The sequence below is a fragment of the Staurois parvus genome, unplaced genomic scaffold (assembly GCF_062004578.1).
Source record: "Staurois parvus isolate SC_StPar_1 unplaced genomic scaffold, SC_StPar_1.0 ptg000724l, whole genome shotgun sequence".
Taxonomy (NCBI): Eukaryota; Metazoa; Chordata; class Amphibia; order Anura; family Ranidae; genus Staurois; species Staurois parvus.
In genome coordinates this window covers 6733-23490 of record NW_028318520.1, presented here as the reverse complement: position 1 = coordinate 23490, position 16758 = coordinate 6733, and the positions used below count along the sequence as shown (strand labels likewise).

General features: G+C 43.2%; 1 protein-coding gene across 1 annotated transcript; it reads right to left on the bottom strand.

Annotated features, from left to right (window-relative positions):
- Positions 1-13136: 13136 nt before the first annotated feature.
- LOC149445366 (uncharacterized) lies at positions 13137-16325 on the bottom strand. Its single transcript, XM_089653876.1, has 4 exons — positions 16317-16325; positions 16145-16249; positions 15976-16077; positions 13137-14540 (listed from the first exon to the last, which is right to left on the bottom strand). The coding sequence occupies exons 1-4, from the start codon at positions 16323-16325 to the stop codon at positions 13137-13139; spliced, it is 1620 nt and encodes a 539-aa protein (XP_089510002.1).
- Positions 16326-16758: the final 433 nt, after the last annotated feature.

Genomic DNA, 16758 nt, shown 5'->3' with positions numbered 1-16758 from the left:
ATCCCGACGCTCCTTCAGTGTCACCTACAATGGTGCCACCTCCCCCTCCCTCCCCCTCTCTGTTGGGGTCCCCCAAGGCTCTGTCCTTGGACCCCTTCTCTTCTCCATCTACACCTCCTCCCTGGGCAAACTCATACACTCTCACGGCTTCAACTATCACCTCTACGCTGACGACACCCAAATCTACCTCTCCACCCCTCTCCTCACCCCCACTATCTCCGCCCGCATCACTCACCTCCTAAATGACATCTCAGACTGGATGTCGCTACATTTCCTCAAGCTCAACCTCTCCAAAACCGAGCTCCTCGTCTTTCCCCCTGCCAACACCCCCCCCCCCATCCTATCCATCATCACCAACAACTCCACTATCACTCCCGCCCCGCAAGCCAAAGTCCTTGGCGTCATTCTTAACCGCTTGCCGCCCTGCCACTGTGTATATACGTGTGCAGGGCGGCAGTGGAGCGCAAAACCACGTTTAAAAACGGGTTCCGCGCTCCCGACAGTTTCGCCGGCAGGGGGCGCGCGCGCGCGCTCCCGCCGACCCGCGGGTGATCCGATTCGATCCAGGAGGGATCAATCATTAGATTTCAGCCAGTGATTTCTGGCTGAAATCGGATGATCGGTCCCTGTCCTATCCTGTCCTGTGTTGATATTTACACAGGGCAGGATATGATGTCATTCTTCTTCTGTGCCTGGACACATTCCGTTCCAGACAGAGAAGAAGGGACATTTAAACGTGAGTAAAACAGCACACTGACAGTTAGAACACAGTCTAGGACACATTTAACCCCCTGATTGCCCCCCCCCAGTTAACCCTTCACTGCCCTGTCACCAGTGTCACTGATCAGTGAAGCGATTTTTATTGATCACTGTATCAGTGTCGCTGGCGACTTCCAATAGTGCTAGCGCCCCTCCCAGATAGCGCCAGTTTGCCCCCCAGTACACCAATAAAGCCATTTAACCCCTTAATTTCTCCCCCCCCCCACCCCCCCAGTTAACCCCTTAACTGCCCTGTCACCAGTGTCACTGATCAGTGAAGCGATTTTTACTGATCACTGTATCAGTGTCGCTGGCGACTTCCGATAGTGTTAGCGCCCCTCCCAGATAGCGCCAGATTGCCCACTAATACACCAGTAGTCCCGTCTAACCCCTTGATCGCCCCCCCCCCTGAGTTGACCCCTTCACTGCCCTCTCACCAGTGTCACTGATCAGTGAACCAATTTTTACTGATCACTGTATCAGTGTCGCTGGCGACTTCCGTTAGTGTTAGCGCCCCTCCCAGATAGCGCCAGATTGCCCGCTAATACACCAGTAGTCCCGTCTAACCCCTTGATCGCCCCCCCCCCCCCGAGTTGACCCCTTCACTGCCCTGTCACCAGTGTCACTGATCAGTGAACCAATTTTTACTGATCACTGTATCAGTGTCGCTTGCGACTTCCAATAGTGTTAGCGCCCCTCCCAGATAGCGCCAGTTTACCCGCCAGTACATCAGTAATCCCATTTAACCCCTTGATCGCCCCCCCCCCAGTTAACCCCTTCACTGCCCTGTCACCAGTGTCATTGATTACAGTGAACAGATTTTTACTGATCACTGTATTAGTGTCACTGGTGACTTCCGATAGTTTTAGCGCCCCTCCCAGATAGCACCAGTTTGCCCGCTAGTACACAAATAATCACATTTGACCCCTTGATTGCCAGGAACACGCTTACTTGCACGCTAAACCTTCATTGCTAGTATAGTGTCTAATTGGATCAATATCTTTGATCAGATCAGCGCTATACCAGCATTCACATTACTTTAGTATCCCCAAAAACGCAGTGTTAGCGGGATCAGCCCCAACACCTGCCAGCACCTGCGTTTAGCCCCTACGCCCCCCCCCTTCTCCCCCGGCAAGTGCAGTGTCAGTAGATAACTGTCACTTGATACATATTACACACAAAACCGCAGTGTTCACAGAATCAGGCCTGATATCTGTTAGCACTTGTCGGTAAATTTTTTGTAGCGGTTCAAGCAGTCCCTGACAGCCAGGCGCTCTTTTTCCTGTGAGTCGCACTAGGTACCTGTAAATTTAGTGGCCAAAATGTCTAAGCAAAGGTACACTAGTGAAGAGGCCTATAGGATTCTGAGCATGTCAAGTGAGAGCGAAGGGGAATACTCACTGGCAGAACCAGGCTCAGAATACGAACCTATAGACAGCAGCGGCACCCTGACAGCTAGCTCAGACGACGAGGAAGAGGTCCCTGCTAAGATCAGGTGTACCCGATCCCATTCACAGGTTGCTGAGGTGGTACAAATGCATGATGACTCTCATATGCAGCAGAGTGCCAGTACTAGTGCCGCAGTATCTTTTGGTGAACTGGTGAGCACCAGCGGCCTAGTACGTCCTGGTCGTAGGCATACCAGCACTGCAGTATCACTTGGTGACGTGGCGAGTCCCATAAGTGCAGTACCAGCTGGTGCGGTGGCGAGCACAAGTAGTGTCCCGCGGCCACCAAGAATTCGCAGACAGGCCCGTAGAGCCCCTAGTGTCCTTCCGGATGTGCTTGCAAATCCCGATTGGCAGCCCACAAATTCTGCAGCACACTTACTTCCCCCATTCACTGCCCAACCCGGAATTCAGGTGGAAACAGCAAATTTAAATACTCCCCTTACTTTTTTTGAGCTGTTTTTCACAGAAGATCTTTATGCATTGATTGTGGATCAAAGCAATTTATATGCACGCCAATTTATCGCCGCCAACCCAAATTCAAACCTTGCCAGACCATTCTCATGGAAACCCATTACGGTTTCCGAATTTAAAGTTTTTTTGGGCCTAACCCTCAACATGGGCATTAATGATAAAAATCAATTGCGGTTGTATTGGTCCACCGACCCTCTTGTTCACATGTCCGTGTTCTCTGCTGCCATGGCCATGCATAGATATGAGAGTATAATGCGTTTTATGCACTTCTACGACAACTCACTCAGTCGTCCTCGGGGTGACCCTGAATTTGACCGGCTCCACAAAATTCGGCCCCTCGTAAATCACTTTATCCAAAAATTTGCAGATGTGTATACTCCCCAGAAAAACATCTGCATCGATGAGTCCCTCATTCAATATTCTGGCCGCCTTGTAATCAAACAATATCTCCCCAGCAAGCGTGCCAGATATGGGATCAAGATGTATAAGACCTGTGAGAGGGCAACAGGCTATACATGTAAGTTTCGGATTTACGAGGGAAAAGATAGTTACTTGGAGCCCCCCGGATGCCCAGACTACATGGGGAGCAGTGGCAAGATAGTTTGGGACTTGGCGTCATCCTATTTCCATATGGGGTACCACTTATACGTGGACAATTTTTATTCAAGCGTGCCACTATTTAGACATTTGTTCAATTTGGGAATTTGCACATGTGGCACTGTGCGATCTAATCGCCGAGGCTTCCCCCAACGGCTTGTAAATACCCGTCTTAAAAAGGGGGAAAAAGCCTGCTTGAGAAATGAAGAATTGCTCGCAGTGAAGTGGAAGGACAAACGGGATGTTTACCTCCTGTCTTCCATTCACGCAGATACGACCGTCCAAATTACCACGGCAGCTGGTGTTGTTGAGAAGCCCCTCTGTGTCCACGATTATAACCTTAACATGGGAGGGGTGGACTTCAATGACCAGATGATGAAGCCGTACTTAGTTTCCCGAAAATCCAAACGCTGGTACATAAAAGTGTCAGTTTATTTATTTCAATTGGCTGTATATAACGCTTTTGTTCTCTATAAAGCAACTGGACATAGTGGATCATACCTAAATTTCCAGTTAGAGAACATCAGGGCCCTTTTGTATCCAGAAGGTGCTGTGCCCCAAATCCCTCTCCCAGATGCAGTTAGCCGTCTGCATGAGAGACATTTTCCCGATACCATTTCTGGTACCCCAACCCAAAGAAGACCCCAAAAAAGATGTCGTGTCTGCAGCAAACGTGGAATTAGGCGTGACAGCCGCTATTGTTGTCCCTCCTGTCCTGGGCAACCTGGCCTCTGCATCAAGCCCTGCTTCCGCCTTTACCATACACTAGTGAACTATTAGTATAGGGTACAGCACGGCACAGGTCAGGGCACATTTACACAGGGTCTCAAAAGATGTTAGGTAGTCAGGAAACTGGCTATCGCATTTGGAGAGACCCTACCAGCTGTTTAAATGTTTGAAGTTTGGAAAAAAAAAGTTAAAAAAAATAAATAAAAGTACAAATACCCCCCAAAAAAATAAAAAAATGTAAAAACCAAAAATAGTTATAGTTTTTTTTGTTGTTGTCATTTTTGTGATTGTTCGACTTTCACTGGTTTATTGTTGTTTTATTGTTAACCATTTCTGTTTGCAGGAATGCTTTCAGCTGCAGCGCTGACCTGTTTATTCTGACAGCAACAGGAACTTGCTCTCAGAATAGACATAAGTCAGCGTGGGCAGCGCTGTTGGATGAGATTTTTCATCCGCAGTTATAAAAAACAGAATATATGCCAAAGCATGGGGGCCTGGGGTGGCCAGTGGGTGGATGGCCCCTATGCTTCGGCATATATATTTTATATTTGTTGGCACATTTCATGTGTGCCCACCATTAGAAGTGGGTGGATTGAGGGAGGTTTCTAATGGTGGGCATACCACCACACACTTTTCCTTATAAAGTTGTTTTATTGAGTTTGTTTTATTGTTAACCATTGTTGATTTTTTTTGCAGGAACATCAAACTGCAGCACTGACCTGTTTATTCTGACAGCAACAGGGTCTTGCTTTCAGAATAGACATAAGTAGGTGTGTGCAGTGCTGTCGGATGAGATTTTTCATCCGCAGTTAAAAAAAAGAGAATATATGCCAAAGCATGGGGGCCTGGGGTGGCCAGTGGGTGGATGGCCCCTATGCTTCGGCATATATATTTTATATTTGTTGGCACATTTCATGTGTGCCCACCATTAGAAGTGGGTGGATTGAGGGAGGTTTCTAATGGTGGGCATACCACCACACACTTTTCCTTATAAAGTTGTTTTATTGAGTTTGTTTTATTGTTAACCATTGTTGATTTTTTTTGCAGGAACATCAAACTGCAGCACTGACCTGTTTATTCTGACAGCAACAGGGTCTTGCTTTCAGAATAGACATAAGTAGGTGTGTGCAGTGCTGTCGGATGAGATTTTTCATCCGCAGTTAAAAAAAAGAGAATATATGCCAAAGCATGGGGGCCTGGGGTGGCCAGTGGGTGGATGGCCCCTATGCTTCGGCATATATATTTTATATTTGTTGGCACATTTCATGTGTGCCCACCATTAGAAGTGGGTGGATTGAGGGAGGTTTCTAATGGTGGGCATACCACCACACACTTTTCCTTATAAAGTTGTTTTATTGAGTTTATGTTTTATTGTTAACCATTGTTGATTTCTTTGCAGGAACGTCAAACTGCAGCACTGACCTGTTTATTCTGACAGCAACAGGGTCTTGCTTTCAGAATAGACATAAGTAGGTGTGTGCAGTGCTGTCGGATGAGATTTTTCATCCGCAGTTAAAAAAAAGAGAATATATGCCAAAGCATGGGGCCTGGGGTGGCCAGTGGGTGGATGGCCCCCATGCTTCGGCATATATATTTTATATTTGTTGGCACATTTCATATGTGCCCACCATTAGAAGTGGGTGGATTGAGGGAGGTTTCTAATGGTGGGCATACCACACACTTTTTCTGGCAGAGATTTCTTCTCTTTTTTTTCATTCAGCCCACAGGCTGCATAAAGAAAAAAAGAACATAGCATATACACCCAACAAGGACCAGTGACGTATTGGTACATCACTGGACTTTGAATGGTTATACCAGGGTGATGCCTGCAGCTGCAGGCATCATCCTGGTTTTATTTTTTTCAGCCGGCAATGGGCTTTCATGTAAAAGCATTCCTAGTGGTTAATTAGCTGCAGAATTGCCTTTACAAGCAGCGGGAGAAAATGGCCCCCCTCCCCCTCCCTGAGATAGCATTAAAAGTGATTAAAAAAAAAATAAATTAAAGGGACAGTGTAAAAATAATTAAATAAATAAGAAAAAAAGAAAAAAAAAAAAAAAGGACCCTCGCCCATCCGCGCACGCGCACACCTGCGGTCGTGAGCGTTGACCCTTTCCCAGTATGGAAACAGCGATTGCACCATGCATGTGAGGTATCGCCACGAACGTCAGATCAAGGGCAGTAATTATAGCTCTAGACCTCCTCTGTAAATCTAAAATGGTAGCTTGTAAAGGCTTTTAAAGCGTTGCCTATAGATATTAAAAATGTATGCAGTTTGTCGCCATTGCACAGGGCATGCGTAATTTTAAAGCATGTCATGTTTGGTATCTATTTACTCAGCATAGCATCATCTTTTATATCATACCAAATAATTGGCCAATATATTTTGTTTTTGTGCATTAAAATTAAAAAAGTGTATATTTTTCAAAAAAATTGCGTTTGAAAAATCGCTGTGTAAGTAATATGTGAGATAAAAAATTGCACCACCCACCATTTTATTTACTAGGGTGTCTGCTCTAAGAAAATATATAATGTTTGGGGGTTCACTTTAATTTCCTAGCAAAAATACAGATTTTTTTAATGTGAACAAAAAGTGTCAGAAAAGGCTTGGTCTTCAGGTGGTTAGAAGAGTGAGTGATGTGTGGCATAAACCTCTAATGCTGGGCATAAAATGCCCCCACCCCTCAAAATGACCCCTTTTTGGAAAGTAGACACCCCAAACTATTTGCTGAGAGGCATGTTGAATCAATAGAAGAATTTATTTTTTTACCACAAGTTTTTGGAAAATGAAGAAAGAAAATAAAAATATATTTTTTCTTTTCTTTTTTATATTTCAAAACCTTGTGAGAAAAAATTAGATCTGCAAAATACTTACCATGCCTCTTTTTAAATTCCTTGGAGTGTCTACTTTCCAAAAAGGGGTCATTTGGGGGGGTTTGGTGCTATCCTGGCATGTCAGGGCCTCCAAAACTGTGATAGGTAGTGGGGAAGTGAAATGAAGAAGTTACGCACCTTCAGGCTTTCAAAGTGCTCATTGGATTTCAGGCTCCTGTATGTGGCTAGGCTCCCAAAAAGTGTCACACGTGTGGTATCCTCATACTCGGTAGAAGTAGCAGAATGTATTTTGGGGTATAATTCCACATATACCCATGGCTTGTGCAAGAAATAAATCATTTAAATGACAATTTTGTGTAAGAAAAAAACAAAAAAAAAAGTTTTTGTCATTTTCCAGAAACTTGTGGAAAAAAAATAAATCTTCCATGGACACAATGGGGTTTATTTACTAAAGCTGGAGAGTCCAAAATCAGACTCCCTTCTGCATAGAAACCAATCAGCTTCTAACCTCAGCTTGTTCAATGAAGCTTTGGCAATGAAACCTGGAAGCTGATTGGTTTCTATGCAGAAGTGAGCCTGATTTTGGACTCTCCAGCTTTAGTAAATAAACCCCAATATGTCTCTCAGCAGATAGCTTAGGGTGTCTGCTTTCCAAAAAGGGGTCATTTGGGGGTGTTTGTTCTATCCTGGTATTTTAGCACCTCAAGAGATGTGATGGGCGGTCAGAAAGTAAAAGCTGTGTAAATTTCAAATTATCTATACCATAGTTTGTAGACGCTATAACGTTCACACAAAGCAATCAATATACACTTATTGGGATTTTTTTTACCAAAAACATGTAGCAGAATACATTTTGGCTTAAATTTATGACTAACTTTGAGTTTACGATATATTTTTTATAGCTGAAAGTAGAAAAAATTGGTTTTTTTTCAAGATTTTCGTGTTTTTTTGTTTATAGCGCCAAAAATAAAAAGCGCACAGGTAATCAAATACCACCAAAAGAAAGCTCTATTTGTGTGAAAAAAAGGACGTAAATTTCGATTGGGTACAGCATTGCATGACCGCGCAATTATCATTTGAATTAGTGCAGCGCTGTATAGCAAAAAAAGGCATAAATTACAGTATCTATACCATAGTTTGTAGACGCTATAACGTTCACACAAAGCAATCAATATACACTTATTGGGATTTTTTTACCAAAAACATGGAGCAGAATACATTTTGGCTGAAACTTATGACTAACTTTGAGTTTACGATATATTTTTTATAGCGGAAAGTAGAAAAAATTGTTTTTTTTTCAAGATTTTCGTGTTTTTTTGTTTATAGCGCCAAAAATAAAAAGCGCACAGGTGATCAAATACCACCAAAAGAAAGCTCTATTTGTGTGAAAAAAAGGACGTAAATTTTGTTTGGGTGCAGCATTGCATGACCGCGCAATTATCATTTGAATTAGTTCAGCACTGTATAGCAAAAAAAGGCATAAATTACAGTATCTATACCATAGTTTGTAGACGCTATAACGTTCACACAAAGCAATCAATATACACTTATTGGGATTTTTTTACCAAAAACATGTAGCAGAATACATTTTGGCTTAAATTTATGACTAACTTTGAGTTTACGATATATTTTTTATAGCTGAAAGTAGAAAAAAATTGTTTTTTTTCAAAATTTTCGTGTTTTTTTTGTTTATAGCGCAGAAAATAAAAAGCGCACAGGTGATCAAATACCACCAAAAGAAAGCTCCATTTGTGTGAAGAAAAGGACGTAAATTTTGTTTGGGTACAGCATTGCATGACCGCGCAATTATCATTTGAATTAGTGCAGCGCCAAACAGCAAAAAAAGACCTGGTCATTAAGGGGGGTAAATCCTCTGGGGCTCAAGTGGCTAACTCGAACCTCTCCTTCCAACCGCATGTCAAATCACTCACAAACACATGCAGGCTCCATCTTCGCAACATTGCCAAGATACGTACCTTCCTCACCCTTGACACCACCAAACTTCTAGTACACTCCCTCATCATCTCACGCCTTGACTACTGTAATTCTCTTCTCACCGGCCTACCCAAGTGCAGGCTCTCCCCGCTCCAGACCATCCTGAACTCAGCGGCTAGACTCCACCTCACCACCCGCTCCACCTCTGCCACCCCCCTCTGCCTCTCCCTCCACTGGCTCCTGATTGCCCAACGCATCAAATTTAAACTCCTAACCCTGACCTACAAAGCCGTTCACAACACTGCCCCTGACTACCTCACCAACCTGATCCCCAAGTACCGCCCTACCCGTACCCTTCGCTCCTCACAGGACCTCCTTCTATCCTGCTCCCTGGTCTCCTCCATGCCCATGGTACTACAAGGCACAGCAATCACGGTGGAGGATAAACTGGGAAATGATCCAGTGAGGGAATCCACCACCTCTGCCAGATGTACACTCACCAGAAAGCTACTGGTAAAAAAGCATCAGGGATGGAAACCAGCCAGAAGCCTCTAGCATGGACTGCTCCGCCACACGCAAACGGAAGATGGAATCTCTCCTAGGAAAATAGCTCACCATTCCTGTTTTCAGTCCGTGTACTTGGCCAGCAGGATGGAGGCTCCGAGATACCAGGACGCAGCATAGGTTTCCATGGCTGAGCAGCTGCATCCAAGCCTTACATCACCAAGTGCAATACAAAGCGTCGGATGCCGTGGTGTAAAGCACGTCGCCACTGGACTCTAGAGCAGAGGAGACGTGTTCTCTGGAGTGACCAATCACACTTCTCTGTCTGGCAATCTGATGGACGTTTCTGGGTTTGGTAGTTGCCAGGAAAACGGTACTTGCCTGACTGCATTGTGCCAAGTGTAAAGTTTAGTGGAGGGGAGATTATGGTGTGGGGTTGTTTTTCAGGGGTTGGGCTTGGCCCCCTAGTTCCCATGAAGGGAACTCTTAAGGCATCAGCATACCAAGACATTTTGGACAATTTCATGCTCCCAACTTTATGGGAAGAGTTTGGGGATGGCCCCTTCCTGTTCCAACATGACTGCGCACCAGTGCACAAAGCAAAGTTCATAAAGACATGGAGGAGCCAGTTTGGGATGCAGGAACTTGACTGTCCTGCACAGAGTCCTGACCTCAACCCCATAGAACACCTTTGGGATGAATTAGAGCGGAGACTGTGAGCCAGGCCTCCTCTTTCCGACATCAGCGCCTGACGTCACAAATGTGCTTCTGGAAGAATGGTCCAACCTTCCCATAGACACCCTACTAAACCTTGTGGACGGCCTTCCCAGAAGAGTTGAAGCTGTTATAGCTGCAAAGGGCGGGGCCAACTCTATATTGAACCCTACAGACTAAGATTGGGGGGCCATTAAAGGTCATGTGTGTGGAAAGGGCGGGGCCAACTCAATATTGAACCCTACGGACTAAGACTGGGAGGCCATTAAAGGTCATGTGTGTGGAAAGACCGGCCGACCAATACTTTTGGCAATTTAGTGTAGCTCTAACATAGTCCACAGTGCTGCACAGAGAACCATGTATCAATCACATCAGTCTTTACACCAGAGAAGCTTACACTCTAATACACCCACCTCAGTCACAATATTATAATATAGCTCTGACATATTCTGCAGTGCTGTACCCAAAATGGAAACATTAGCCTTTAATGACTACATGCAGCACACAGTGAGGATTTTCATTTTTTTTTTTATTAAATACTTTATTATATATAAAAATATAAACATGTGAATCCAGCGCAATACAAAAATAGAGCTGATAAAAATTGCACAAAGAAACAAAACATTTAAAATGTATAACAATCAACAAGTCTGGATATGAGAATGCATTTAATATTTGCAGTCTGACGTCTTCGGAAAGAACTGAGAATGTGAGTTTTGCAGAAAAGAGATACATTCCCCCCCATCATGAAGTGGGGGGAATGTATCTCTTTCCTGCAAAACTCACATTCTGAACTTTAAGGCTTCGATCACATGGGTGTGCTACAGCGATCGTCCATGGAAGGCCTTGTTTAACCACACAGAGATGTATAGGTGTCCTGTGCATCCCCATTTGGGCAGTCCTAGTAATGCCAATTGGGACACATTGGCTGTACAGGCACAGCCGCTCCTCCCAATCAGACATCTATGGGGGCCCATGGCCCCCAAACACAGACAATGTAAGTTCACGCACCCACACTTTAACAGTTTCAACCTTTAAAAGTCATTATTAACAACTTTAAAACCCAACTTCAACCAAAACATTTTTTTTTTAAATTTTGGTTAGCATGAGGAACGGTTATAATAACTGTTGGTTCCATTCTGAAGACTAGACCTCAATTCCTGTGCTGGTAATCAAAATGAAACTGAGATCTACCCAACGGGGAGATAGATGGCAATAAAAACCCAACATAGATTCTCATCCTTCCCCACTCTGGTTAACAACATTTTTCATTTCTGTATATTGTCTCTTTGGAGAGGATTTGGTCACTTTCTGTCTTGGTGGCCTTGCAGGAAGCATCTCCCTAATGATTACAGCAACAGCTTTAAAACTTTGATATCACAGCAATGAGACAGGAAGAGAATATGGACTCAGCAAACTTAAACACTGCCATAAAGAGATGGAGCTTTGACCTTGACATCACAGTGATGGGCCAATAGGGAGGAGGGAGGGAGCAGGCAAACATAGACTCTGCCCTAAAGGGACGGAGCTTTGACCTTGACTTTACAGTGATGGGCCAATAGGAAGGAGGAAGGGAGAGGACAAACTTTGATACTGTCCTAAAAAGATGGAGCTTTGACCTTGACCTCACAGTGATGGGTCAATAGGCAGCTGGCAAACTTTGACAATGCCCTAAAGAGATGGAGCCTTGACTTTGACCTGACAGTGATGGGTCAATAGGAAAGAGGGAAGGGGTGGGCAAACTTTGACATGGCTCTAAAGAGATAGAGCGTTGACCTCACAGTGAAGGGTCAATAGGGAGCAGGCATAATTTGGCACTGCTCTAAAGAGATAGAGCTTTGACCTTGACCTCATAGTGATGGGACAATAGGGAGCAGGCATAATTTGGCACTGCTCTAAAGAGATAGAGCTTTGACCTTGACCTCATAGTGATGGGTCAATAGGCAGCTGGCAAACTTTGACAATACCCTAAAGAGATGGAGCCTTGACTTTGATCTCACAGTGATAGGTCAATAGGAATGAGGGAGGGGGTGGTCAAAGTTTGACATGGCTCTAAAGAGATGGAGCGTTGACCTCACAGTGATGGGTCAATAGGGAGCAGGCAAAATTTGGCACTGCTCTAAAGAGATAGAGCTTTGACCTTGACCTCATGGTGATGGGACAATAGGGAGCTGGCAAAATCTTGACACTGCTCTAAAGAGATGGAGCTTTGGCCTTGACCTCATAGTGATGGGACAATAGGGAGCTGGCAAACTTTGACACTGCTCTAAAGAGATGGAGCTTTGACTTTGCCATCAAAGTGATGGTTCAATAGGGAGGAGGGATGGGGTGGGCAAACTTTAACAATGCTCTAAGGAGATGGAGCTTTGACCATGAAATTACAGCAATGGGGCAATAGGGAGGAGGTAGGGAGTGGGCAAAGTTTGACAATGTCCAAAACTATCAGTACTATGACCAATAAGAATGGTCCAGGATTCAGCCATAGCAGTGGAGACTTCAGGCTGCTATGAGGCAAAATAAATACAAGGTGGGCTTAGCGTGGATGGGCCTGGTTTAATAAGTACAGTATAAGACTTCTCAAAATTATCAAAAACCTTCACAATGACTATCGTCCACATTTCTCTTATGTCCACATACCATTTTTATGAATTTGCACTTTAAACTGAACCTGTAATTGGCTGTCCCAATGCACCACAACAGGTAAACATTCATTTATACAGAAATGTAACACCTCTGATGTTCCTGAACAGCCAATCACCAGTCCTGAGCACTGTCAGGTGGAGGCAAGATCTGTCTCTTGCCAAACATAATACAAGCTTGTATTATAATCGACATTAGACAATTTATATCTTCCTGTGATGTCATTTCTCTTACAGTTGCCCAAAAATGCATTAAAAAAAAAGGATAAGGAACCTCTGTTTAAACTGAGATTTCCTTTAGGTAAAGGTTCTTTATTCCAAAGATTTTTATTTATTACAAAGCAGAGGATATAGTATCCACCTTTACATTCGGTAAAGTTTCCTTGAATTAATAATACTGGTAGGTATTCTGAAATACTGAAAAACCTTAAGAGACAATATCATTCTCTAGAGGATAACACATGTAAATGTATGCCAAAGGTTAGAGGACACCTTCAATATCCATTATGATCTAGCAGATTTTTTGCTTTTTTTCTTGGGCTTTTTCTTCATCTTGAGCAACGGTGTGATAGCAGTCAGTTGGTCATGCTCTCCTTTACCTTTAAAATAATATGATGAATTTAGGATGGTCTGAACAAACTTTGAATTGTCGAAAGGCTGTGGTGGGCTCACCATGATTTCCCTCTTGATAGTCTTTCCTGAGGCTTTGATATCTGGAGAAGACCCGATTATAATAACCTCATCGTCATTGACAAGACCTCTGCGTGAGTTGATAGCTCTGGTTCGAGACTGCAGGCGAAGATCAAGAGGCTTCTCGGAGCAGGCCTCCAACACCTTGAGTTTCTTCAGGAAAGTCATCAATGAAAGGTAAGTAAAAAGGTTGTCAGTCTGAGTTGACTTATCCTTTGAGATTCTACCACAGTCTTGCATCTCAAATGAATCTTCTTCACTCTTGAGCAAGGAATGAGACAGCGGCTGTATTCCAAAGGAAGAGTTTTGACTTATTCTCTGTTCCATGCCTTCACCATCTTGCCGTTCCTGACCAAGAGGTGGTGACTCTTCACTACAACTCAAAAGTCCATTTGGAAAGAACAAGTGCTTCTGAGTTATGAACAGATCTTGACTGTGATCAGAAACTGTGTTTGTATCATCAACTTTGCCACAAACTCCAGTTTGATCCACCAAGAAACCCTTGGGTAGATTATGTGGAGAAGACAATGAACACCTCAATGATTCTGCTCGTTGGTGACGCTTTAATTTCTTTCGGTAGGACCGCTCTTCTGGAGTAGGTTGTTTCTCCAACAGAGAACAATTATTAGGAAGCAGTGATTCAAAATGAACTTCCCGATGTTTCTTCTTTTCATTCTTCACCTTGACAGAAGGTATGTCTGTCATTTTGTCAGACTGGCCATTTTGCTGTGGCAGAAAGTTCTCCAAACATTCCAGTGCAGATCTTTTACCCTTCTTCTTGGATGAGCTACTTTTAATGGAGGAACCACTCAAAAGATTGACATTCTCTATGTCTTTGCATGGTATTGGAGATCCTAATGAGTCAAAATGAACTTCATGTTTTTTTTTCTTTTGTTTCTTCACCTTGATGGAAGATAGGACAAGTATTTTGTTAGAATGGCGGTCTTCTTGTGGAAGAACATTCTCTGAAAATTCCAACTGAGACCTTTTCTTCTTGGATGAGCTGCTTTTAAAGGAGGATTCGCTTACAGGGCTGACATCAACTATTTCAAGTTTGGGAGATCTTAATGAATCCTCAGAAGCAAATTTAGATTTCTTGTGTTTCTTTGATTCTTTGTTCTTGCGTTCCCTTGTTTTGTTTTTAGTATTCAAGACAGAATTTTCCAGAAGATGTAGATATTCAAGATCCTCCTCCCTCAACTCCTCTTCATCCAGATTCTAGACAAAGAAGCATTAAGATATTACAATGGAAGAGTATTTTATAGTATTGTGTGGAGTTCTTTTAGGGAACGATAGCTTTAAATACAGAACTTTATTTTGTTAAATTGTAAATGAAGGCAACAAATAAATTACAAGATTTGATGGCAAGCTACTTTGCCTGCGTGAGACATCAAAGAGTTTAGAGCAGGTGGGATTAGAAATACTTGGTCTGCATATTCACATGGCTCAGTGACTCCTATTCTCAGAACAGATTACTGAGAACAAGACCACTGTAAGCAGCAGAAAAACAAATGATGCCTGGGTGGAAAAGAGGAGCTCTGGGTAGGTGTCCTTATGGGCATTTCAAGGTCAAAATTAACTGCATTGCACCTCAAGTCTTACTTCAATAATGATTATTAAATGATGGTTTATTTTTCCATGTCAAGGGTTATGGGAGGGTTAGTATTAGGATTATGTAGTAATATAGCCGGCAACTCGGTCACTTCTTCGTAAATAATCTTTATTAGCACACAATGGGAATTATAAGATCCATAAAAACGAACGCGTTTCGGCCACAGCCTTCCTCATAGCATATGGTATGCAATGAGGAAGGCTGTGGCTGAAACGCATTAATTATATTAGTACACAATGGGAATTATAAGATCCATAAAACCTAATGCGTTTCGGCCACAGCCTTCCTCATAGAATATGGAAGGCAATGAGGAAGGCTGTGGCCGAAACGCGTTAGATTTTATGGATCTTATAATTCCCATTGTGTGCTAATAAAGATTATTTATGAAGAAGTGACCGAGTTGCTGTCTATATTACTACATATCCTGAAGTGAACACTCTACCCTGTGCACTGGTTCTCCACTCCCATCTGTTTCTTAAGGCAGTAGAGCTTGCGTTCTTTCCATTGTTGGGGTTACATGAAGATCAGTGTTAGGGTTACTAGCAAACCTAGTATGAGAGTTAGTGTAAAGGATGCAGGAAGAGTTACTGTTACATTTGGTACTGTAGAGAAGGTTCCTGGGGGAGATAGAGTTAGAGCTGCAGAAAGGATTGATCTTTGGAGCTGAGGATTCCAGTGCTGGAGAGGTAAGTATGCAAACAAGAAGTAAAATTTACATGAGGGATTTTTAGTTTTGAGGGTTAAAGGGAAATTTGAGATTTAGGGGTCTAGCTATAAAAGATGATCAAAGTCATCAATTAAAGGTAAGTAAAAAGGTTTTCAGTCTGAGTTGACTTATCCTTTGAGATTCTACCACAGTCTTGCAACTCACATGAATCTTCTTTACTCTTGAGCAAGGAATGAGACAGTGGCTGTATTCCACAGGAAGAGTTTTGACTTCTTCTCTGTTCCATGCCTTCACCATCTTGCCGTTCCTGACGAAGGAATGAGACAGTGGCTGTATTCCACAGGCAGAGTTTTGACTTCTTCTCTGTTCCATACCTTCACCATCTTGCCGTTCCTGACGAAGGAATGAGACAGTGGCTGTATTCCACAGGAAGAGTTTTGACTTCTTCTCTGTTCCATGCCTTCATCTTGCCGTTCCTGACGAAGGAATGAGACAGTGGCTGTATTCCACAGGAAGAGTTTTGACTTCTTCTCTGTTCCATACCTTCACCATCTTGCTGTTCCTGACCAAGGAATGAGACAGCGGCTGTATTCTACAGGCAGAGTTTTGACTTCTTCTCTGTTCCATACCTTCACCATCTTGCTGTTCCTGACCAAGGAATGAGACAGTGGCTGTATTCCACAGGAAGAGTTTTGACTTCTTCTCTGTTCCATACCTTCACCATCTTGCTGTTCCTGACCGTTACTCTTCACTACAACTCAAAAGTCCATTTGGAAACAACAAGTGCTTCAGAGTTATGAAGAGATCTTGACTGTGATCAGAAACTGTGTTCGTATCATCAACTTTGCCACAAACTCCAGTTTGGTCCACCAAGAAAGCCTTGGACTTTTGGGACTGTAGAGAAGGTTCCTGGGAGAGATGGAGTTAGAGCTGCAGAAAGGATTGATCTTTGGAGCTGAGGATTCCAGTGCTGGAGAGGTAAGTATGCAAACAAGAAGTAATATTTAAATGAGGGACTTTTAGTTTTGAAGGTTAAAGGGAGATTTGAGATTTAGGGGTCTAGCTATAAAAAATGATCAAATTCATCAATGAAAGGTAAGTAAAAAGGTTTTCAGTCGGAGTTGACTTATCCTTTGAGATTCTACCACAGTCTTGCA

What these genes read in the sequence shown, in the direction of transcription:
- LOC149445366 (XM_089653876.1), bottom strand. An exon ending in GGAACAGCAAGATGGTGAAG is followed by an intron (nt 16,078 to 16,144) that starts GTATGGAACAGA and finishes TTCCTTCGTCAG; the next exon opens with GAACGGCAAGATGAAGGCAT. An exon ending in GGAACGGCAAGATGGTGAAG is followed by an intron (nt 14,541 to 15,975) that starts GTATGGAACAGA and finishes TTCTTTGTCTAG; the next exon opens with AATCTGGATGAAGAGGAGTT.